The sequence below is a fragment of the Micrasema longulum genome, unplaced genomic scaffold (genome assembly GCF_059751315.1).
Source record: "Micrasema longulum isolate JH-2025_06_02 unplaced genomic scaffold, ASM5975131v1 h1tg002269l, whole genome shotgun sequence".
NCBI classification, from domain to species: Eukaryota; Metazoa; Arthropoda; class Insecta; order Trichoptera; family Brachycentridae; genus Micrasema; species Micrasema longulum.
This window is the reverse complement of record NW_028279427.1, coordinates 24796-50603: the sequence shown is the minus strand read 5'-3', so window position 1 is coordinate 50603 and position 25808 is coordinate 24796. Positions and strand designations below refer to the sequence as shown.

Here is a 25808-nt window from a genome sequence, read left to right as displayed (position 1 = left end):
ATTTTAAAAATCTGTATTTAACGTAAACATATGCAATTGTAATAAATACAAAATAATCAAACGAACGTATAGATGAGTAATAGGCGGACATATTGCCGCTGAAAATGTATTACAGTTTAACCAATAAAGAATTATAAAATACTATAATAATAATAATATAACAAATTTATCTTCAAAAAACAAATAAAAAGTTAAAATTATGTTGCTTAGTGCTTACATTAAATTGATAAACTAAATACATTTAAATTTACCCTGTTTCATCTTCCAAATATAAATTAATACTATAGTAACAATTATCTTATCTTATCTCTTGTCGGCCTCGTGGTGTAATGCCCAGCGCGTTTGCCTTCCATGCGAGGGGTCAGGGGTTCGATTTCCGACATCGTTGATATGAAATATTTATTTAAAGTGTGTTTTCACACCAGAATATTTCATAGTCCCTGGACTGGTACCTGAAGAGTAAGACTGATCATCTTACCTTCATGTAACAAAAATGATCAAGATACGCTGCAATGGGTGTACCAACTCAGTGCCCTATGCACCATTAGGTGCGGAAAGGGAATGATGATGATGAAAATTTATCTTTATAGATCACCTTTAACACTATTGCAAATTTATTGATAAAATTTATTTCCTTTATTTTTTTTAGAAGTTTATTAAATAAAATACCAACTAATATAGGTAAAACATTTTTCTGTTATTTTTTAATGGATAAGTAAATGTCCAAGGATATCTTTAAATTAATTTTAACTTAGCTTAATCATACAAAATGTGTTCGATACACACCAATAATACCTACACACATATTACATGTACATATGTAGGTTGGATGAAATTGCCATTTGGCAATAAGTGCGCTAATGTATAAGGTGTTTACATTAGTCGTGCACTTTTTTTTTAAATGAAAATATTGAGCGCCAATCCATTAAATCCATTTAATCGTATGTTTTTACATGAACTAACAAATATATGATAATATACCTGTAAAAAATGGCTTTAACCTCAAGGAATAAATAAATAAAATAATTTAAGTTACTTACAATTTTTGGTTTATTACACACGAAAATACAGAGATTAAACAAAGAATACTTTAAAGTGAATTTGAATACTGGTGAAGACAAAAAAGGGCGAGTGACGTGTTACGCGCCCTTATAAAGGTCCATTGGGCACTGCGGCCACAGACAACAACAAATCCTCGTCTCTCGCTCTCTGTTCCCTGCAACCACAAAGTTAATGCTTTAAATACAAATAAGATTGAAATTAATTTGGAAGTAATGTAAACCAACACATAGATTAGAGCGAAAACATAGGTCACCAATGTGGTCCATAGGGCTGCCAACCAGAAATGGAGCTGGGTTGGTCATATAGCCAGAACCACAGACTCTAGATGGACCAAAAAAGTCCTGGAATGGCGACCCAAAACGGGTAGAAGAAGTGTCGGCAGGCCTCAGACAAGGTGGTCGATGACATAAGACGAGTTGCAGGAAGTGGTTGGATGCGGTTGGCACAGGATAGGGAAATATGGAGACTAAAGGGGAGGCCTATGTTCACCATTGGACAAGAGACGGCTGATGATGATGATGATGAATGTAAACTATCTCACTAACTCATTATGTTTGTCTGTTATCATCTACTCGTACAAGTTTCTTACCCAAAAGTCAAACGGGGTCCGAGAACTAATGTTAGTAAATTATATTATTTTACGGGTTAAAATTTTTGGTAATAATTTTTATAAGTTCATCGTCTAGTCTAAATGATTCAAATTTGTTTAGACGTAATCCTAAAAATTACATTAATCATTTTGTGGACCTAACATAATTTTTTTTATTCCAGAAGATAATAAGGCATAAAAATACCAAAGCATTTTTAAAACATTCAACATTGAAAAGGGTTATCGTTTATCGCTTTATAAATATACATATGTGGGTATAAATTTTTATATCAATATTTTGAGGTTGATAGAAAAATAACTGTCAGATATCAACCCAAAAAGTAAATGCACATTAACAGTATTTTGAGTATATACGTCCAAATCCGTATAGACAAGGCTGAATTTTATTCCCCGGGGAGTAATCAAGATTGGAATTTACTTAAATTTAATTTTGGGGGCATTTCCAACAAGTTGTAAATAACTCACTGATAGAAAATGGTAGTCTGTAATTATTTTTTAAAATTTTGCACCACAACAGGCCAGGAGGCCCAGTTACAGTTGTGAATTACATCACAGGATACCCAGGCTTGCAAAAAATTACATTAATTTTTGTGTTCTCGTCGAGAATCGAATCCAGAATCTTCCGTGCGTGAGTCTTGTGTCGTAGCCATTACATTACGGAGGCCTTATGAATAATATCGTTTTCTTTTTAATATCATGTTTTGTAAACCGATACCGTTTTGTATTTTTTACATAAGTACCTAATACATATTTAGGCAAAAAAATACAACGAAACACCACACCAAAAAAGTTAATTACCAGTTTCAGACCCAGTCTTATGAATAATAGCCGTTCGAGTGTTATGAATATCGTTTTTTTTTTTAAAGAATGCATTGTATATACAGTTATAATGTTTATATAAATAACTTATACATATTTGGGCGAAAAGTACAAAAATCGCAACGAAACACCACACCAAATAAAGTTAATTATCAGTTTATGACCCAGTGTTTATAACTTTAAAGAATTTTTAAACCATAAACGATAAAAAAAAACATAAATCACCAAAATTTTTTTAATAATTTTTTCAGATACCTACAGAATACAAAATATTTTTCCATACCCACATGAATTAATTTAGGTCTTAATGGGTTAGTAGGAGTTTGTCGGAAGATACATTTTTAAAACCAAACTATGTAAGACACCACACGGTTTAATTATGAAGGTTTTTTTTCTTATTGGGCCCTTAAATATCTGTATTATTTTAAAAGACAACTTCCTGTCTTTTTTTCAATTTTATGTTTTTCTCGCAATTCGTAATTAAAATTTTACTAGTTTCATGTGCATTCTTTTGATTCCGTTTGCAATATTTGCCTCGATTGATCATACTACACGTTTTGATAAACATTATACCTTGTTGCCGCTTATCTTTATAATCTCGCATAAAATAATAATGTGGATATATTTATGTAGACGCTTAACCGATATGCTCATGTAGATATTAAATGTGAATATTATAGACCTTCGTGAAAATCCTCTATAACTACTATAAACCAGAAATAGTTCGTCTAGTTAAAGTGCGATGTTCCTTTTCTCATCAACTTGTCTGTATCAAATGGTGCATAATGCACTTCATTGATAAACCAATTGCAGCGTATCTGGTTCGCTTATCGAGATCATCAATCTTACGCTTCGGGTGTCAATCCAGGCAAACTTAAACTTTGTCAAAATAAACTTTAAATGTGTATTTTTTTTATCTCGAAAACATTTAATAAATAAACAAAACGAAAAGAAAAAGATTTCATTTTGTTATATGTTTCATAGAATTGACGCCTTTGTATTTAAAAAAAAATTAGACTTGAATTTCAAAAATGGATCAAATTATTGCAATCTTTTTCGGAAATTGATAGTAGGTAGGGTAAAGTATACAATTTATCGGCACTACCCAATTTTTTAGCACTCTTTCATCTTAATGTAAAAAAAAAACAATTGTTTGGCATCTGATAGTTGTGTGGAATTATTTAACTCATAGATACACCAATATTTTGAGTTTGTCCAAATTTTTGTAGACAAGGACTGGATTCAACTCCCTGGGGAGCTGTTAACATTAACATATTACAATAGAGATGAAGAACATTTGAGAGAAGGTCACTTAAACCAGCCAATGACAGGTCATAAGCCCTGTAGATGCTTAGACTTCTATGTTACCTTCTCTAAAATGTTCTTCATCTCTGTTGACTACATATTAATGTTAATCATAGATACACCTTTTTTGATAAATACGAGTCTATCGCCAGAGTGCAGTTTAATCGTACTGTGGAGAATTCGTTCGCCCACTGCAGGGCCAATCACAGACAAAAGATAAAGGTGCAAATTTAGAATCCAATGGTGTTGGTTGTGTTTTTCTAAAGGAACGAGACAAAGTTTCCTATCGTGATCTAAATCAGAATTTATATTATTTATATATTATTTATATTTATATATTAATTTATAAATCTTGTCGTTTTCAATAACTATTTTATGTAAATTGTAGAAAATTAAATTATTTAACCAGTTATCTGTAAACAAAATAAAACAGAGAGTAATTGGGTGCAGATTTTTTTTCTTCTTATATTCTATAAAAATTGTTTTCCAAGTATTAAAAATATATTCATGCAAGTTGCTCAAACTGTTTTTGATATAAAAACGTTCTTTTTATTCAAATATCATAAACGTATCTACTTTAGTACATCACTAAACAAAATAACATTATCTCTTAAAGTGCCGACAACTGCGTACTTTACCCTACATAATATTATATACACGAATTTCACACTGGGCCCTACTGGTATGATCCTTGTGGTATTCCCATTCTAATTTTACCACTATGCCTAGGCGTAATTTTATACCAAGTTTATTAATCAGGCCCATTATTGATAAGTTATAATAAAACGCTGGCCATTTAGTCTTCGTGAATGTAAGACCAATTAACTATTGATGATGGCTGTGGGGAGTAAAATTGGTCTATTAAACAGCACACAAAGAGATGTGGATCTTTTCCATGCTAGGATACCCATTTCAGACTTTTCTTCTCTAAATTATATGCGTATGTACACTGTGGCAAATGTGCTGTATTGTAATTGTAAATTATTTCATATTAATTTTACCTTCGCTTGTGAGCTTCACTGATAATTAAAATAAATAATACTCGTACTTATTACTAAAATTCATCTAACCTTTATACGTATGTTTATAAAAATAAAAAAATTAATTGTATACACAATTTACGAATATGAAATAATATAAACTAGAAAAAGTTGGTACTCGACAATAAAGTTAATAAAACCTCTGTATTTGTATTTGTATAATATTATTTTCGGTACCGGTGAGGGCAGGTGTGAAAGTCATAAAAATGTTAAAAATATATTGTTATTAATTAAATACTATAACCAGAATCATCTTCTTTAAAAAAAAAAACATTTTTATAATGGTTTCAACTAAAATATTTCAATAAATATATTTTTTTGAAAGTATTATCGAAGGCATAATTTTACACAGAAATAAAGGAAAATGTCTCAAAAATGTATGTAATTTAAAATGCTTATATTTCTTTTCAAAAACAAATAATTACATTTCTTCAACCACTTTCATGTTCAATTTATTATCTTCAAATTATTACAATAAATTTTAGTTCGATACTTAGTCTTTATTTAGATCCTAGATACCTAAGTTTAGTCGAAATTTGAAATGGCGTAATCTGCCGGTCTAAAAGTAATTATATTTTAGTTACGTAAAACTTTTAAGTATATTTTTTTTATACCTTAAAAAAATGTAGTTTTTATCTGATTTATGTTTTTTTATTTATTTATTATTGCGTGATTAAAAAATACATTCGTTTTAAAATGGCAAAATCGTGTGATTTCCTCATTTTGCGTGCGTTTTACCAGACTACAGCCTTAATAAGTTGGGATCATCGACCTATTAATATACGTATATTAATAGGTCGATGGTATGGATGTAGATGATATTCATTTACGTCTCTTTTATTTTTTTACCTTAATACAATCTGTAACTTGGGCTTGGCTTAGACTGGAGTAAAAAGACTTACAGCCATAAAAATGTATTGGTAATATAAATTACAAAAGTATATATAAGTATGTAGGTACAGGTGTATGGCAATTTTCCATGGAAATAATTCACGTTCTATGGAGTCCAGGTTAACAAAAGCCGCTTTGTTATAACACAGAGCTGTTATGTATTTATACCGAGAAGTTGAAATGATGAGAAAGTTTTATAGGTGTGTTTCATTTGATATTTTATAAAGTTATGTGGTACGGCCATAGATCAACAGCCTCTTTTCTAGGTCATTTTGCGTTCTCAGCTCGTAGTCAAAATTATATAATTCATCCATTTATAATTTATAACTTAGTAATTTTCTTACTCATAATTAGGTTCTTAAATAACACGTTGGTACATTAATTAAATCACAAAGTATGAGTCAATTAGCAACAAAAGCAAAACAAGAAACTTTAGGTACCTATATATAAAATATATTATGTATCATGACACGAATTTTCGATCTTTTACCCGTAAATAGAATCTAGAACGTGGCATTTTCTGGGTTGTTTTATGCCATGTGTCAACAACCGAGCACTGCATTCATGATATTCTGGAATTATGACGTTTGATATTTAACCAGATGACGGAGATTGCAATGCTGTTTGAAATATCGACAAGAAGCCCATAACAACTATAAAAAATAACACACATACTTCATTGCTCTCTTTAATTTATTATTTATTTTTTTAACTATATCCAATCAATTCGACTACTCATAGAAAAGTAAACTGAATACAACATAGCATTACCTTTACCTTTTATAGACTAACGGAAAGCGTTTGACTCAGTTGAAAAATGGACTGTTTTTGAAGAACTTCAAAATGCCAGAGTTGATTCTAGATACAAAGGATTAATAAAATTTATTGATGACAACGCTACTACGCATGAGAAGATTGATGAGGACATAAAAACTGTCAAAAATCAACATAGAGAAAGCTGTCAGGCAGGGGGACACAATATCGCCAAAGCTCTTTGTACTAGCCTTGGAGGATGTATTTGAAAGCCTACATTAGAAGAATAAAGGTGTAGAGATTGATGGTACGTACTATACTTAAGTCTCCTCAGATTCCCAGATGACATAGTGGTTGTAAGTAAAGACGTGAATCAACTAGGCGAAATGATTATGGGAATACATGAGGTTTTAAAAAGGATTGGTTTAAAAACGAGTATTCATAAAACAAAGATTATAAATCTAACAAGGAAAGACGTTTTCTTTTTTTTCAAAATTTTTTTTTGGAAAAGAAATATTAGCGCTCGTATGATTTACCCAAATATTTCGTTTTTAGGGGCATTTTTACAGAGTTGTAAATAACTCACTTTTAGACAATGGGAATTAAGTTAGGGTAGAGTGGGATTCGTATCAAGAACCTTTGAGCCGTGAGTCCGAGACACTAGCCACTGGACCACAACCTGTTTCATTAATTATTTATTAGTTATTAACAATAATAAAATCGAAGTAGTTGATGAACACATAATATATCTAAGACTTAAAGTCAAACTTGGTAAAGATAACCAGCCAGCGGAGTTGCCAAGTAGAATAGGGCTAAGTTGGGCTGCTTTCTGCAAGCTTAAGGATATTTTTAAAAATAAACAAGTCCTTGTTTGCTTAAAAAGACAAGTCAATGAATTGTGTATATTGCCGGTGACGACATACGGACTACAAACGTAACGAAACAAAAAGTAGCCAGAAACAAAAATGCACGCAAAGATCCATGGAGAGGCTGATGTTCGGTGTATGTCTAAGAGACAGAATAAGGCATAAAGAAATTAAGAGAACTAAGAGAAAATAAGAGAACCGAAGTCGTAGATATCATGAATCGTGCATCTATATTAAATAGGCAGTGGGCAGGCAAGGCAAAACATTAGCAGGTGGACACCCAGAATAATAAAATGTAAACCATGGGAAAACAAAAATGTTGGAAGGCCACATAAAAAATGGGTCGATGAGATTGTTTCGGTAGCCGGTTAAACGTGTATGATAATAGCGAATGATAGGAAGGAATGGAGATTAAAGGTAAGAAGAAGACACAAAATGAATAGTAATTAAATGTAAATTTAAAAGAAAAGAAAAAAATACTACGAGTTATTTCGAAAGCAAACGCCGTACGTTATTAACTATTGTTTATTACTTATATTTCTTACTCAATAAACCTCATTATTCCAATTATCATTTCAGTTATGTTTTATATTATTTCTATTGATTTCGATGATTCTATTCTTTTGAATATTTGATTATTTATGTACTCGTATATAACTAAATTTTTCATCTTTTTTGGAATGCTATTATTTATTGTTTTATTTTATTATTCTTTATATTTTTTTCTGGATTGTTGTTCTATTGCATCACACGTTATTGTAATTTAATTTATTTAACAATGTATTTTTTATTATTGTTAATTATTATTGCTTAACACGGCAGCGAGCCTGAAAAGCCTTAATAAGTTCATGAATATGAATGTAATTTCGAATGAATAAATAAATAAAAATAGATTGTAAATTATTATACATAAGTATCCGGGTAGGTATGCAGTATGAAACGAGTGCAATTTTTATTTTTTATTTTTACATACATACATATATTATATACATAGAAATATAATTACAAAAATACACTTTAGAAAAATGCATCTTAAAATTAAGCTTTAGCATAAATTGGAAAAAATACCCACAATGACTGCATCGTCTGAGCGTTGGCCATTCCTTTTTAATTATTAAAAAGTTTAGAGCATATAATATAGGTTATGGTGAATTCAACGGTAATTAATTTCAATGATTTTAATTACGTTTTAATAAATATCGGCAAATACATTAGCATTTTGCATAACTCATTATTATTAAAGTACGAGTTTGTGATTTATTTAGTACGAAGAGGAAAAAAACTTAAAATTATTATTATTTCACTGCTTTTTCTCCGAAAACAAAGCCGGGAAAATTTAAGGAGTAGTAGGGTGGTAGGTGATAGGTATATGCGATGAAGATAATGAAAAATAGACTATGGAAATTAGAGATATTTTTGGTTTTCAACAGAAAAATATAAGATATAAAATTAAATACTTTAAATGATTACGTTAAAAGGACGATTTATTATTTGAAAAAAAAATATATATATATATATATATTACTACAGATATCTAATATGTTGATATTGTAGCGCTGAAAAAAATTAACATATTCACAGACATTTGAAGGTGAAAATAACAATAAATAATATTAAAGATTATGGTAGGAAGATAATCTAAATATATATGTTCACCTTTTCTTCTTATTCTTACCTTTAATCTCTTCACTGCTAGATAAAGGAAGATTCGTGAATCTTTTTTAACTTACTGTGATGCTACTTGTGAAAACCTGTAATTGGCTTATTTGTTATTTGTTTTGTTATATAAATATGAGATAATTATAGCGGTTGGTTCACCAAATAAATAAGCAAATAAATAAAATAGAAAAATAACAATAATGCATCGCAAATATACCATATGATAACAAAATGGTAATATACAAATATACTTATTGTTGTTGAATGAAATGTCAATTTACTGCAATACCTTATCAACTTGATAATTGTTATTGTTTAACCCTTACGCTGCTACGCAGTTTTTCAAGAATCTAATCAGAAATCTTATTATTAATACATTTTAAAAATATTTTATCGAATACGTTGTTTTCCAAACACACTACTGTTTTAAAAATTAATAGCAATTCCAAGAAAAATCATCCATTTCATAAATATCTAATTCAAGCCCAGTAGAGTGAGCAAGATGGACAACTCGTGCCGCCCGCAACACATTCTCGTACAGCGGTTGTAAACCCTTTCTTAATGGAAAATAAAAACAAACAAAAATGAACTCGCGCAGCAATCTCAAATTATTGAAACGACAGTATTATGGTGGTTTTTTTGTTGATTGCGGGGCAAAGTGCCCTTATAATCAAACCTACCACTTCCATCAATGCATGCTAAACAAAATTTAAGTAAAATATATCTTGGAATTTGTTGCAACATAGAGGGAACACATTTTTGCCAAGGGAATATGGAAGTCTAGGCATTTACAGGACTTATAATCTGTAATTGGCTGTTTTAAATGGCCACTTTACACACTGCGAAATATTCACCATTCACGATTTTTTTTTACATTACCTCAACTCTTGCATCTGTTGACTTTTGCAAACTAAAAGAGCTGAAACCTTTATTGAATTCGGCGAGTTTGATCTGGATAAATTATTTCACCTCCTAGGTAATGCCTAAAAATACTTAAAAAATATTTTTTTTATGCAAATTATTTCGATCAACAATATTTTGAGTATGTCCAAATGTTTGTATGGAGTTATTTAGATTGAAACTTCATGATAACGGGTAAATGTACTAAGAAGTGATGTTATTTCTTGGTAGATGTTATAATATAATTTTAATTTTAAAAATAATGTTTTCGTACAACTGTCTCACAAATTGATATCACTTCCAAGAAAAATATTCCGTTTCACTAATAGCTAGTTAACGCATAATGGATTGAGCGAGATAGACAACAGTTGCTGAAATTACAAACAGCTGTGGTAAATTACATATTGTGTACATTTATATATATTTTTAATCTTACTTTATTACTTTATTATTTAAGTTCATGCTTCTACCAGCTGAGACAAATTAAATGCATCCGCAAAAATTTGCCGGTTGATGCCGCCCGTCAATTAATAAATGCGTTTGTAGTGTCTAGAGTCGATTATTGTAATGGTATCTATGCAGGTCTACCAATGAACAAAATGACTCGCCTACAATCTGTATTAAATGCCGCAGCGAGACTTATTTTCGGAATCTCTAAGTTCAGTCATATCACTCCACTACTTCGGGAACTACACTGGCTACGTTTTCCACAGAGGGTCGAATACAAACTCTGTTGGCTTATGTATAAGTCACTGCACAACTCGGCTCCGGAATATCTAAGGGAACTATGCATTCCAGATGAACTAGCTGACAGGCGTCTCACGCTTAGATCAGCTACGTCTACGGCGAGAGGAAAAGTTATTATACCTCTACGCAAACAGCGCACTAAATTTGGTGAACGCGCATTTGCGGTCGCAGGCCCTATGGCATGGAATGTTCTCCCAGCAGAGGTGCGAGGCTGTGAAAGTGAAGTGATGTTTCGGAAAAAACTTAAAACCCACTTGTTCTCTAAATCATTTGAATAAATCCGTAGCACGTGACAACAAAATAAATTATTTTAATTAAATTACAAATTTAAAAGCTTCAATTAAATTAACTTAACAATAGAATCACAATGTAAAGCGCCCTTGAGGTATTTTATTACGAAAATGGCGCTATATAAGTTATCCATAATAATACTCTAACTGACAAGTTAACTCTGCAAAGGGTCCTTTTTATTGTGAATAAATATACAAAGTATATCATTCAAAATGATAGCGGATATTAAAAGTGATATAGAAATAATAATACCTCACCAAGAAACTCGGAAGCTTAGCAGCTCAACCTATTCCGAAAGTGAATTCGACAATAACGATCAACTTCTAAGTGATAGTGATGATAGTTTATATGACTCTTATGAAGAGCTCAAAATCGAAGAAGCATTTCTGAAATATTTTTGGATCAAGATCGAGCTGATATACTTTATTTACCACAATTACGTTTTGTTTGTAGAATAGTTTCTAGAATAGAGTTTGTATAGTAATAATTACGTTTTGTTTGGAGAGTAATAATTACTACCTAATGAAAAGCTAAAACATTTAAATTTCACATTACTGTAGGTATCCATTATAATAAATCAACAAATGATTTTTTAATATTCAAACGTCCTAATTGACAATCATTTAGGTTCCATGGTGAATTATATTTATATTTTATGGCTCTTTACTTATTTGTTTATATTCTTAATTACGGGGTTTTCCGGTGATATAGGGACCTTACTAGATAAGAGTTATTATATTAAAGGTAAAGTATTCAGTTAGTTATTCATTACGGAAATACATCAATATTTTTGTAATCACTGGATCGGGTATAACAGCAGGGAAGACACAGAATATAATTATTTTTCTCAAATATCATATAAGTGATTAAAAATTCTAAATATTAAAATGATTTATTTTTTATTTCACTGTTTTTGCAATGTAAAAAATTCCCTGTTTCCGTTCCCGGCTAGCTAGAAGTTTCCTGTGTTTAGTCGTTTCTCTTTTTTTAAAAACACTGCAAATTTAAACATCATAAATAAATGTATAATGAGGAAATTTAGTTGTTTAAAAAAAAATATATATTTGTTAATAAACTACTAAACAAAGCTTTTTTTTCAATTTTTATGTATCGTATTATCAGCGCTACGTTTTTTTAAAGTTTTGTATTTCCGAAATTAATCCGCGTGTGACGTCGCAAGTTCTCTTCCGCTTCTTCTTGATTTGTTCTGTTGATTGCTCCATTGACGATTAGCATACCGGAAATCTTCCACAACCCTATTATCATTGGTTTATTCATATGAACAAGTGACGTCGTTCAAAGTAGTTCGTTTTTATTAAAATATTTTATATTATTTTTTATTAATTTTCAAAAAACTTTGCTGTACAATTTAATGCTCGAATTTTCACCGCGCGTAAGAAAACATTTTTTGTATTAAATTTTCCGTAGGGCTGAAATAGGTACGAAACTGAATAATAACCCGTCGAATAAGTAATTTTTATGTTTTGAAAATGTTTTATACCACTGACGGTTAAGTGCAACAAGCAGTTCCCGAATTCATTTACCCTTTTGGGGATTATGACGTCAGCATCAGTCTAGTTAGAACTTTATGATAGGGATTAACAACAACGATATATCGTTGTTTAGCAGTCTAAGGGTTAAAATACAAACAAAGCCTACAAGACTTATTTGCAATCTTAATATTTTTTATATGTTTCATTTTCCTAGAATCTTGAAGTAGATACCACCTGTGTTAATATTAATAAATAACACCCAGTAACTGGATAGTAATTTATAATATGATAGCTTTTTTAATCGCCATTAAATGTCATTCAACTTATTCATATATTTACCTGCATAAAAGATGAATGTAACAATATAGAACGCCATACTTCTTTTCTGGACATCCGAATATAATTGTTTCACTTTTGTGGTTGATACCCAAAAAAATAAAAAAATAAAAATAAATAAGAACAGGTTTCTCTAAATATTATTTGGCGTGCGATGTTCGGAAAAACTTAAATAAGGTGACAGACGCAGATACTTTGGATAGCTATGGCTAATTATTAGTTAGCTGGGTATATCTCCCGAGAGCTTTATTCATGCTTGCCTGCAACGAGGAAGTTCAGTGCTACGGGAAATTGGATAAAAAATGTTTTCTTTTGCGTAGTAAAAATTAGAGCATTAAATTGTACTGCAAAGTTTCTTGAAAATGTATGAAAAAAAAATATTTCAATAAAACCGAACTACTTTGAACGATGTAACTAGTTTTCACGAATCAACCAATGATAGTGTTATGATATATTTCCGGTTTACGAGAAGTCAACTCACCGATCAGTAGAACACACCGAAGAGAAGTTGTAACTTCACCCGCTGAGTAATTTCAAAATTACACAACTTTTAAAATCATAGCGCTGACATATACATTAAAAAAATTGTTTGATTCCATTAACAAATATATATTTTTAAAAAACACTTAATAAGGATTTTTTTTCCATTAATTCGCACAATACTGTAGCTAGTGATTAATCGTTGTTCTTAATTTATCTCTAGAACTGTCCCTTTAAATACCTAAATATCTCCGTACCTATATTATTTTTACCTGTTAGAGATTTATAGATATTTTTGGGAATCCACTAAGGGAACGTCGCGCGTCTTTGCAATAAATCTTCACAGGTCGCAGTGATGCCAGGAGCTTGTAGAGCACTGATCTCCACCCTTATGAATAAGAAAAAGAAAATTCAAAAGTAATTTGCTGTGGCACTTTTTATAAATCTTGAAGTAGAGCAGTTTTACAAATTTTATGTGCTCTGAAAAATCGGAATTTTAGTTTACAAGCCTTATTCTTCCTCTTTGATCATTGGCTTTGGTTTTAGTTTTGAGGCGTCAGAAACTCGCCTTTCACCCTCTCGTTATCTGCTGAGATCTGTGATCACACCGATATGAGTGTGATCTCATTGTCCAGGGTTCGCGATGTGGACGCTAACAAGTTGGACTAGTCGGTAGTGTTGCCGGTGGAATGCAACTGGGCGTTGGCAGCATTTTATGGAATCACACCCTCCAGCAAGATGCGACTCACAGCGATCCTGCTGACAGTTCGAACCCCTTAGTTCGAACCCTTCAGTTCGAAAGCCTTATTCTATTGTCAGTAAATGCATTGAACATTTCGTCGGGATCGTAGAACAACGACGTATGCGATTTTATTCAGCTTAATTTAATGTGAGAGCGGTTTAAATTTTTTTTACACGTTGTCACAACTAGATAAGTGCAAAAGTATACCATTTGATACTTGGGTAAGTTATATTTACATATATATGTTTTTAAAACCTAGAAAAACAAGACTTCAAATAACTTTTTCAATACCAATTATAAAAGGAAGTCAATGTCCCATTTTTCGCCAAACGTCGTTGTTCTACGATCCCGACGATTTGTTTATTCAGAAATTTTTTGACAAAGCGCGTTAACACAAAATGGTGAAAAATTGCCGAAATATCACATTTAGCTATCTTTCAAGAGATCTGTAACAAATAGAGAGTTTGTTAATAATATACATATTATCCAGTTGTCTGAAATAACATAACATAATAAAATATAAATATAACACCCGTGGTACCTTAACAATCTGCTTTCCGATATTACAGTGAATATTATTTGTACATTGATCTCGCGGTCAAGAACAAATCGTAAAATGGCGTACATCACATAAATGTAATAAATATTAATATTCTTAAGGACTTTGCACAGTATTTATGTTCGCCGGGAGAGATTTGTAGCAAAATTTTCCATTAAAAAATATAGCCTTATGTGCATAATACAGCGATTTAAATGCCTGCGCTGCGGTTTGTGTATATAAGATGAACATAAAATGTATAAATTATATTATCTTTTTTTTAACTTTAGTATTTTGCTTCTTACTTTATAAAAACACATTTTTTATGGTTTAGGTGATAAAAAGTTTGAAAATATCTACAGTATTTCATTATTATGTTTTCCAATATCACTATAAATAAATCTAATGGAAAGGAACAAATAAATAACCAAACAAACATTTGCGTTCTGTTATTTATTGAATCGGCACTAATATCGTGGAACATGATTAAATTTATTAAATAATACACTTTGTCATGAGGCCATTTAAATTTGTTTTGGAGCACTAGTAAGTGTATTCTATTAGTTTCGGAAAGCAGATATAATTCCATTTACAGTAATAACTGCACATCTAGATCGAAAGATCTGTATTTTCCGAAACTAGTAATTAACTATTATCAATTTAATGTGTGTAAAACATTTCATCCTACCAATGACATGTCATAAGCTCTGTAAATGTCTAGACTTACGCATTCTTGTAAATTTTAAAGTGACTATAAATAAAATTCAAACGTGTAAGTCTTCAAAAATTGTAAAGATGCGACTATATCTTTTTAAAAGTAAATCTACAGAATTTGCTAAGTTTTAAATACTTTTTTAAAAGTAAATATACAGAATTGCTTAGTTATAAATACATTTTAATTTTTTTTTTTGCTTTTTATAAAAAGTTAAGCTTTGTTTATTTTTTTTTTAAACACGCCGAATTTTCAGACTTTAAAAATTCCGTTTTATAATTTATTAAAATCAATTGAGGCATTGTTAACGTTTTTGTTTATCACTAAAAAAAACTTATCAGGTCAAGGTTCCAAAATACAAAAAAGACTTAGCGATAAGTAGGTTTCAAATTTTTTTAGAGCAGTCAGAGAAATTAACATTTTTATAAATACTACCGAACGATTAAAACTGATCGTATAAATAAGTAAACGTATTAAAATCTTTAGATATCTTTTTTATTAATAAGCTGTAAATTGTAAAATTTTAAAAGATAATCCTCGATTTAATCCAATATTTAACCTTGAGAAATAAAAACATTAGCCTAATGTTAAATACTTGCATGCACATTGCTTAATTTGAACTTCGCTCAATAAACTCAAAAATCAACTTAAATATTTACATAACATAGGTCCTATATAAAGTATTAATAAAAAGTTAGATTACAATGCTTTTATATCCGGTAAACTGTATTGTACGGGGCGGCGTTTCGTAATTATGTTTTCTGAAAGAAACATTTTCAGCTAAACTGTAACTTCTTCCACGTTCATATATCGTGCCATACATGCCCTTCTATCGTGTCTGCTTTTGACATGACCAGGGCTGGTATTCTGAACGGAATTGCGAGCGAAGAGTTAAATTTAGTACGTAAATACGCGTTAAAAATGTGTTTTCTACGCTATTGTGTTCAGAAAGCCACCTCAGAGGTACAAATTGTATAAATATTTTATTTTTAATACAGAATTTATAATTTTACTTTGTATATATAAATTGAATATAAACGTTAACGTCCCGTTGGGCACTGTTCTATTCGGAATGCTTTTATAATGCGATATAGCGCGTATGACATTATTGTCCAAGAATTCAAAAGTGAATTTCTAGCGTCTAGCTTGCGTAAAACGTAACACTGCGTCGCCTGTCAACGCTTTCTAGATAGGTAATAGAGATTAGATACTATGAACTTACATGAGAGCTTCATGCTATTTGGTTATCAAGGGTCAAACAATCTAACAACTTTGTATAATATAAGTGGAGACTTAGTGATATACAAGTGATAATAATAGATGATAACCCCTATGATAATCCATATTATGATGTATTATTCTGTTACATAAAAGTCTAGATATTTGTAAACAATTATTATTCAACTGAAACATATTTACTAACCGGAGCCAAGGTTAATTAATGATAACTCAAATGAGAGATTTCACACTGAATAACGAAGAAAAGAAAAGCAGTTAAATATTTTTTGTTTATTTTTATAATAAATAAAAAAAAGCAATTTTGGCGGCCATTTTCAAGGAGTTGTAAATAACTCACTATTAGAAAATGGAAATCAAGTTAAGGTAGAAAGTGGTTCAAAATTCGGACCTCTGATCCGCGAGTCCGCAACACTAGCCACGTGACCACAACCAGATTAAAATTTTGTTAGCTAATTAACTTATATCCCAGGTACCTATTTTCACTAGTTTATTCAAAATGGTGTTTTTATATTATGTATATTATTATACAGGATTAGACATTTTGGTACAGCGAAAAAATATTTTTAGGGTAACCACTTTTATACGTTATTATTTTTCGATCAACACATCTCTAAATATAGTTAGTATAGACTCTAGTTTGATAAGTACACTTTATCATTATCACAATGTAAAGATACCCACCTTCCTCACCACAAATTGATAACATTTAAAATTGCATTTATTAAGTTCTGCTTGCAAATATCACAATAACATAACGCAACGGGGTTGATGTAATTAATGTTTCCTAGACAATTATCAACAAGAAGTGTTAAAAAGCAAAATTTTTTTTTTCTTTTTTGGATTCATATCATAACTATATAGAGAATATATAGTAACATAATGAAAATACTGTAGAAAAAGCTAACAAAATTTTAGGGTTTGTCATACGATCAACCAAACCTTTCACAAGAACTGACGCATTAAAAAAACTTTTTTTCTTCATATGTCCTAGAGTTTGGTTAGCCGATTTGGAATCCTCAATATAATACGTACAAAAATCATATTGAACATATTCAAAACTATTTTCTTAGACAATTAGATTTCAAAAATATTGTTTCATTTTCAAGTAGGACTGAGTCCGCTAATTTTCACAAGGTTCAAAATCTCGCAACTCGGCGAACCATGATGGATATGAGCTTTCTTTGCAGAAAATGTTAGAGGCATTTCATATCGAGTCCCTGTCCGTAGAACTTGTCAATCTGTACTCTTCGGCATTCCTAACTCAATGACTAATTATTTGAAAAATAGCACTCTTCGAAGAATACAGATTACCTATAATGACAGTTTTAGTGACATCGACATATTACATTGTAAATACCATATTTTTATCAGATCTGTTAAAGACATATTAAATTTATCTCCTGCTTGACTTTTAACTTTTAATTTGACTTTTAATTTTATCTTTCAATTTTAGCTTTTTAATTTTAATTCTTAATTTTAACTTTTAATTTTAACTTTTAATTTAAACTTTTAACTTTGATTTTAATTTAAACTTTTAATTTTAATTTTAACTTTTACTTTTGATTTTAATTTTTATATTTGAGATTAATTTTAACTTTTAATTTCAACTCTTAATTTATACTTATTCATATGTACATCTACCACCTGCATCTAATTAATTATTGTTGGTTGTGAATTTTTATAATGAAATATAAATGTTAATGGAAGCAGAGAAAGAGGGAGGAAAGTAAAGTTGGAGCTATACAATGTCTTCTCCCTTTATTAATGATTATTTTTCCCCTCTCCTCCTGCATTCACAATAAATTAATGTAAAATCTGTAATTGGTCATACTTTTTTTAATGGTTCTTTTGTACCTTGTATTTATATAAAGACTGTATGATTTCCTTAATAAATAAATAAATATAAAAAAATAGATTCTACAAAATGCTTGAATTAATTTTAGAATTTTGGATTTAATAATATGCAATAACGTTATTACTTTGGCTAAATTAATATTGCAAATAATACATTTTGTAGATATTTATTTATTAAATTAACAATAATAAATGTGTCGATTCAGTTTCCTGACGTACATGAACATTTTTATATTACTTATCGACGTTTTAAGTATTTAATTATACATGTCTATGGGTAATAAATATAATAATAACATAAAGCAGTACGCCTCTGAATGATGACTAAAATACCTGGATAGTTCATTACAAGGCAAACAAATTGCCATCAAAGTGTAACATGGGGTAATAATATGTAAAATGATTATTACTCAAAGTACCAATTATGAAAATATTAACAAACGCACAAAAAAAATCTAGATTATTTCACTACTTTAGTTTTACTAACCCCAAATTCAAAAAAAAAAATATATATATATAACTATAACTATGAGGCCAAGATTTTATTTACTTACAATTATTTTTATCGAGTACCTACTTTTGAATTTTTTTACCTTCAATACATTACATTTCGTACAATACATTTTAATTTTTAATGAAATAAAACAATAATTACTATTTTATCTGAAGTAAGGCTTACATTTTTTTTCACCAAATGGTGGTCATTTTTGACAATAATATAAAAAAATGTTTCATTTATCAACAATACATTTCTAAATAAAATAATTTTGATATTTTACAAAATAATATTAATAACAGTTGCTTAAGGTGATTCTAAATGAAAATATAAAACTAATTATTCATAGATGGCGCTTTTATATTTTTTTTATTAAAAAATGCAATTTTTATGTTTATTTTCAATTGAAATCTTACAACACTTGGTTTGTGAAAACTTTATATTATATAAAAATAACTTATCTTATTTTTTGTTTTCTACGCCATTTTGTGAAAAAGACCGAAATTAAATTGTTATGATATTTTTTTACAATCAATACAGTGTAAAGTTTCCGCAAACCAAGTTTTGTAAAATTTCCATTATAAATAAACGTAAAATTTCGTTAAAGTCACGTTAAGAGCGTAATTTCAAATTGTTTACCTGACTTATTTATTGACAACACCACTTTCAATATACCTACTTTGGCCAGAACACCCGAGTTGAGATGTGAAAAGGCCATGAAAAAACGAAGAAGAAGAAGAATATACCTACTCTATTTTATTTTCGAAAACTAGTGTGTCTTGAAATGTATACAGTGTTAAATAATTCCCAAAAGACTGTCTTTCTTAATGAAAACATGGCACGTCGTGATTTAATGTTCCTGCGCAATAAATTTAGATTATTTATTATTTTCAGAAATAAAATATGGAGCCACACACTATTACGAACGGGTACCACAATGATCACCTTGAAGAAGATGATATAATAAAGGCAAGGCATTTAAAAAATTTACAAATACGAAGATAGGTACTTGAAACAATGGAAATAGTATAATATCAGTAGGTACTTACTTACCTCCATAATTTAAGCGCCTTGTTTGAAAAAAGAAACTTTTTAACACATGACAAAATGGATGACAAACTGATTTTTGCAGCTTTTGTCAAATGTCATGTAGTGTTTTTTTGTGATTTTCAAAAGTTAGGCTTAGTGTGTATGAAAATATTAATGCCTTTGGTAAATTTATTTAAATATTATTGCAATATTTCAAATCCGGGAATATTTTTATTAGTACATATTTCCAATGTCGACTGCTTCATTCTAATATTTTTATTAGTACATATTTCGAATGTCAACTGACTTCATTCTAAGCTAAAGGCGACTATTCTTTATTCTATGGCTAAATGATGGCTTAATGTTATCTTATTTTTTTATTTAACATTTTCAATTGGTTACAAAAAAATACACTATAAGGGGAAAGTAAACATGAAGGACATGAAACGAATACCACATCAAAAAAGAGGAAACCTCTTGTGCTTGGTATGGGATTTTTAAATATTTTAATTGTATATTAGTAACACAGTGTGGGATGAAAATGGATTTTCATGGTTTAGATCGAAGTGTTTATGAATATATTGTATACCGTTATTTTATCACCCTTGATTGTCTTTGTTACATAGTTTTATGTTTTTTTTTCAATTTCCTGTACATATACTTTTTAAAACAACTGTTGTAATTGGCTTAGGCCGTATATTTAAAAAATAAATATTATAAGAAAGTCTTAGAGGCAATAATGTTGACATCAAAAATAGATTCAACCAAGTTTTTTCTTTAATGGTATTATTTTCACATACTTATTTTTATTTTCAGACAACTATAAATATTCAGAAATCTCCAGTGACAAAACAATCTTCAATTCCTAAAGATGTTCCGCTTAAGGGTATGTACAAAATAATCATTCTTATTTTATGTTACCTACCTATTTATGTTCGAGTTCATATTTATGACAAACCCTTTTCTGCGTTAAGACCGGATTGTTAGTTAAAAATCAAGAATAATAGTTAAAGCTTTTATAAGGTATTCCTTTTTTTATACAAAAAATATTCAGTTTTTAAAATTGTTATCTACTATTACTTTTGATTTTTGATTACAACTACTAGTAATGATCAAACAATCTGGCCTAAAGCCAAAAGGTTTCAAATCAAAAGCAATAGTTAAAGTTTTGAAAAGAATTCCTTTTTAATATAAAAAGATTGTTTTTTTAAGTTGGTCACAATTACTTTCAATTTTGAACTAGGGTGGGTTCTTTAGTAATTGGACATGTTATAGTATTTGGACACTCGAAATATAATGTGACTACTGACATTACCATTAATGTCATAGCAGAAAATGAGAGGGCAAATGTACGGCGCCAAATAATGAGACCCACCCAGCTAAGGAAAAGCGATCCCTACAGAGAAGGCAATGGGAAACCACTCTGATTATTGTTTCCCAGGATATCACTTTGAAGAGAAACCAGACAACCATGGCCCCTAGTCTTAGGCAGCCCTTCACTGGGCAGGGGCATTGCGAAGTATCTCCCGGCTCAACATAGTGAAATCAGTGATAAGAATTGGAAGCTGGAATGTTCGGAGTATTTATGCCGATGGAAAGTTGGAAAATGCAATGGGGATGCTTAGACTAAAATGAAGTATTCTTGGTATGAGCGAGCTACGATGGACAGGTACAGGGACGCATAAAATGGCAATTTGTACTACTGTGGTAGTGACTCACGGGATAAATCTCGAAGAAATGGAGCTGCTGTCTTTATAAAAAAGGGTTTACAAAATATGTTAAAAACTTTGCACCCGTCTCAGACAGAATCATGATATTTCAACTATCGGGCCAACCATTTAATATTAATATCGTGCAAGTATATACCAACTGCTGAGCCCGGGTACGATGATGATGTTAAAAGTTTCTATGAATCTTTAGTGAGGACATTGGGTAGCTTGAAATCAAATGAGGTCAATATAACTATGGGAGACCTTAATGCTAAAATAAGAACAGGAAAATGTGCACACATTGTTGGTGATTATGGCCATGGGTAGAGAAACCAGAGGGGTGATAGGCTGTATGAGTTCTGTCAAGACAGGAATATGATCATAACTAATACCCGGTTTACGTCACCGAAAAGGAGGTCATATACATGGAAATCTCCTCAAGATGTGTGGTATCTGACATAGTTAAGAACCAGATAGATTATATTATTCTTATTGATAATAGATACAGAAACTCTATTCAAAAAGTAACTACATATCCCTGAGCAATTATTAAATCACTGCAGTAGATAATAATTCTTCTACTCAAATTATTTTATTTTACAAAATCATTTAATAATTAAACCATATCTCCTGTAGAAAATATTGATTACTAAATCAGCTTAAAAATCACAATGGAAAAGTTTGTTAGAAATGATATATTGTATTATTTGTACTATTGCCTTCTGGTTTCAGGTCCAAATCAGGTTTTACCTGCAACCCATTATATAACATCTGAACCAGATGGGAGGGTACTGCTGCGCTTAAAAAAGGAGGGTATTGAATCTGAACTGCCCGTCTCTATACCGGGTCTTATGAACCGCACTGTTGCCCGTTATCCTGATAAAGTGGCATATGCATCAAAGCTACCCGATGGATCGTGGGACAAAGTTACCTACAGGTAAAATACTATGCAAAAATATATTTGTAAGAGAATGTTGTTTCCTTTTAAAAATCTGAAAGAAAATTATTCAAACATTTTTTTATAAAATAAATATTTGCGATTTACCTAAATATTTCAATCTTGGGGGCCATTTTCAACGTTTTTTTACACTAAATGCATCTCTCAGACCTAAAATCAAACATCTATTACATTGTCGCCTTATTATCCTGGTGCCTATGTTAAATCTAAATTTTGTAAATAATGTAAAAACAGCTATTCGTCGACTTATGACCGCGATCGGTTTCAAAAAATAGGTAGTAAGTTGATCTGGTTGTATGTCGGAACGTACAATAATTTCCTTATATTTACAATTACTCACGCTGCTTAAAGATATTATTATATGACGAAAATGAAATAGGTTGTCACTTTTATTTGTATGGTCTGTGGTTAAATAATAATTACCTTACATGGAAATCTCGATTTATTGTATTCAGCGCAGGTCAACAACTGATCGCAGATTGTGGTCCTAAAGTCGAACAGTCATAAGTCGCATAGGTCGTAAGTCGACAAATAGCTGTAATGTTTAAAAAAAATTCTTATGTATTTATATTTTTACACCGTGGTCACCCTATGAGCGTTAGAGAGGCTATATGCCGATAGCTGCTCTACCTACTGTACTTATTATGAGTACATTTTGTGATACTATATTATATTAATTTTTAAGTTAATATTCAAATGATTTGAACTGGGTTATGGGGGAAAATGATGTGGACTCAATGGTCCGAGGTTCAAATCCCACTCTATCACATTTCGATTCCCATTATTCCAGCACAAGTTGTTTATGACTTTTGGGTCAATTTTCTCAAACTGAACGGGAATTTGGGAAATGGTCTAAAAATTTTAATATTTGGGTAAAATAATAAGAAATCAAATATTTAATTTAGTTTCGCAACTAAAAAATAAAAAATTAAACTATTTTTGTGCATTGACTTTCTACATGTATACAATTTGTATCAAAAATGGAATAAAAAATATTAATATAGTGATTGTAGAAATTCATTTAAAATGTATGACGTTTTACTTCACAGAACTATGTCAATTTTTATTGGACTCAAATAATAATATGTTATCAGCTCCATAAAAGGATAAATCTTATCTTGTTTCCTTGTTTTATTATCAATGACTAACAAATAAATATATTTTCAAGCTCATCTAAAATGACACAAACACATATGACTTCTGTGTTACGAAATTTTTATTTTGTGACCCCAGGAATGTTCAATATCCTAAATGAACATATTAAGTTTTCCAGAACAAAAGCAATCTTCAGAAACTCCATTTTGTCTGTTGAGGAAAAGCGCATTGCAGGAGGATTGCATAAATTTGTTTATTTTTTATCATAATATGGTGCATACATAGTTTATGGGTTGTTTAGATGTGATATGGAATTGTTATTTATGTAATAATTTTGGTTTTTGTACTTATACAGGATGGCCGGAAAAGTGATGTACAAAGATAAAATGTAGGTGCCTCATATTGAGGGGTAACCGAATCACCCCCATGTATGTTCCGCAATTTTGCGTAGGTTTTGAGTTATGATTTTTTTTTAATTTTCGACCGGATCGGTTTTTAAATTTTAAAAAAAAATTATAGAAAGTTTTTTCAGGATTTTCTTTTTGTTACTCATTTTTTTTAAGTTGTACTTTCACGCATAAAATAATCAGCTTCGTAGCCTTAATGGAAACTACAAAAGTTTTTAAAATGCAGAATTTAAGTTCAAGCGAGTCAGACTTCAACTATCAACTTAAAATTAAAAATCTAAAAGAGCAATTACTTAGTGACTTTAAAAACTGCGCTAGACTCTAATCTTTCATAATAATTCAAGAAAAGTAGAACTTAATTGGCTATTATTCGCTGAAATCAGCCTTCAAAGATACTAGAGTAGAAAATTCCTCTTCATTCTCACATTGTGTTTACTACTACACGTATCACCATTTTATCTCTAACAGTTATTTTTTGTTAGTTTCTACACTCCCTGTCACAATTATCCTTAAGAATTTCTTACCTCAGTATCTTTGAAGGCTGATTTCAGCATTTTATGGGTGAAAGCACAACTTTAAAAAAAATGAGTTACAAAAATAAATCCTGAAAAAACCATCCCAAAATTAGGAAAATAAAATATAAATGGATCCAGTGGCAAAATTTTCAAAAACCCATTTAAAAATCAGAACTCGTAAACTAAGCACAATCGCAGAACATACATGGGGGTGATTTGGATACCCCTCAATATATGGCACCTACATTTTACCTTTGGTCGTCACTTCTCTGGCTAACCTGTATATGTGTATTTTTATTTATTTATTTATACATTTTATCATATTAAATACATTTTTGTAGACTTTGCCCAGTAAACAAGGGTACCTACCCCGTTCTAAGGTAGGCAATTACATTTTTATACATATGAATAATTTAAAAGTTAAAAGAAAGAACAGACAAATAAAATATAAACTTACCAGTATACACATATTAATACATACACATGTAAATACATACATATATATATGTATGTATATACATTTATATATATGCTTCCACTCTCCATTATATTATATTCCAACTATACACAGGGCTTTTGGTCTCATGGAGTTAGGAATACGTTATTATTTTATGTAATATAGTATGTTCTGTTTTGAAGAATACATAAACAAATGATTCTCACTTTTATTTATGTAAATATTTCAAGCAAAACTAATTGCGTTGCGTTCAATCCATGACAAAATGTTGACAATGCTTTTACTTTTTCTTTTTTTATGATGGTCATACAAATCAAAAACCAATTCTTCTTCCTTTTGTCATTGTGAATTATTGTTCTTGTTACATCATATCGTATTTCCATTTTACAAGGCTTAATAACTTTCTAGAGAATACCAGCAGAATGTAAGAACATGTGCAAAGGCATTCCTTAAACTTGGACTCGAAAGGCATCACTCGGTTTGCGTTCTCAGCTTCAATTCTCCACAGTGGTTCATCTCAGACCTGGCGGCTATTCATGCTGGGTAGGTAATTATAAAATATAAGATATGTGTTTTTTTTAACATTAAACATAAAATATATACATTTGGTATATATATTTTAAGTTTCGCTATATTAGTCAAAGGTATACTCGGCCTTGTTATGTAGTGTTTGATGCATTTGTCTACCATTCTTGAGGTCCTGGGTTTGATTCCTGGACACGAAATATTGATTTTAAAATTTGTTGAATTCCAATTTTTCATTGTACCTGGACTGGCAACTGAAGCGTAAGACTGATAACCTTAC

General features: G+C 30.3%; 1 protein-coding gene across 4 annotated transcripts in view; it reads left to right on the top strand.

Annotated features, from left to right (window-relative positions):
* bgm (acyl-CoA synthetase bubblegum family member 1) overlaps positions 1 to 25808 on the top strand; it is a 44839-nt gene that overhangs the window by 5732 nt on the left and 13299 nt on the right. The window contains exons 1-5 of one of the 4 annotated variants that reach the window (XM_088239805.1): positions 6657 to 6787; positions 19728 to 19802; positions 20679 to 20748; positions 22304 to 22508; positions 25412 to 25546. In XM_088239805.1, the coding sequence (XP_088095931.1) occupies positions 19737 to 19802; positions 20679 to 20748; positions 22304 to 22508; positions 25412 to 25546 (476 nt within the window). In that variant the 5' untranslated portion in view covers positions 6657 to 6787; positions 19728 to 19736. Of the gene's footprint in view, positions 1 to 6656; positions 6788 to 19727; positions 19875 to 20678; positions 20749 to 22303; positions 22509 to 25411; positions 25547 to 25808 lie in introns of those variants that run through there. The other 3 variants (XM_088239804.1, XM_088239806.1, XM_088239807.1) reach the window with 3 other exon arrangements.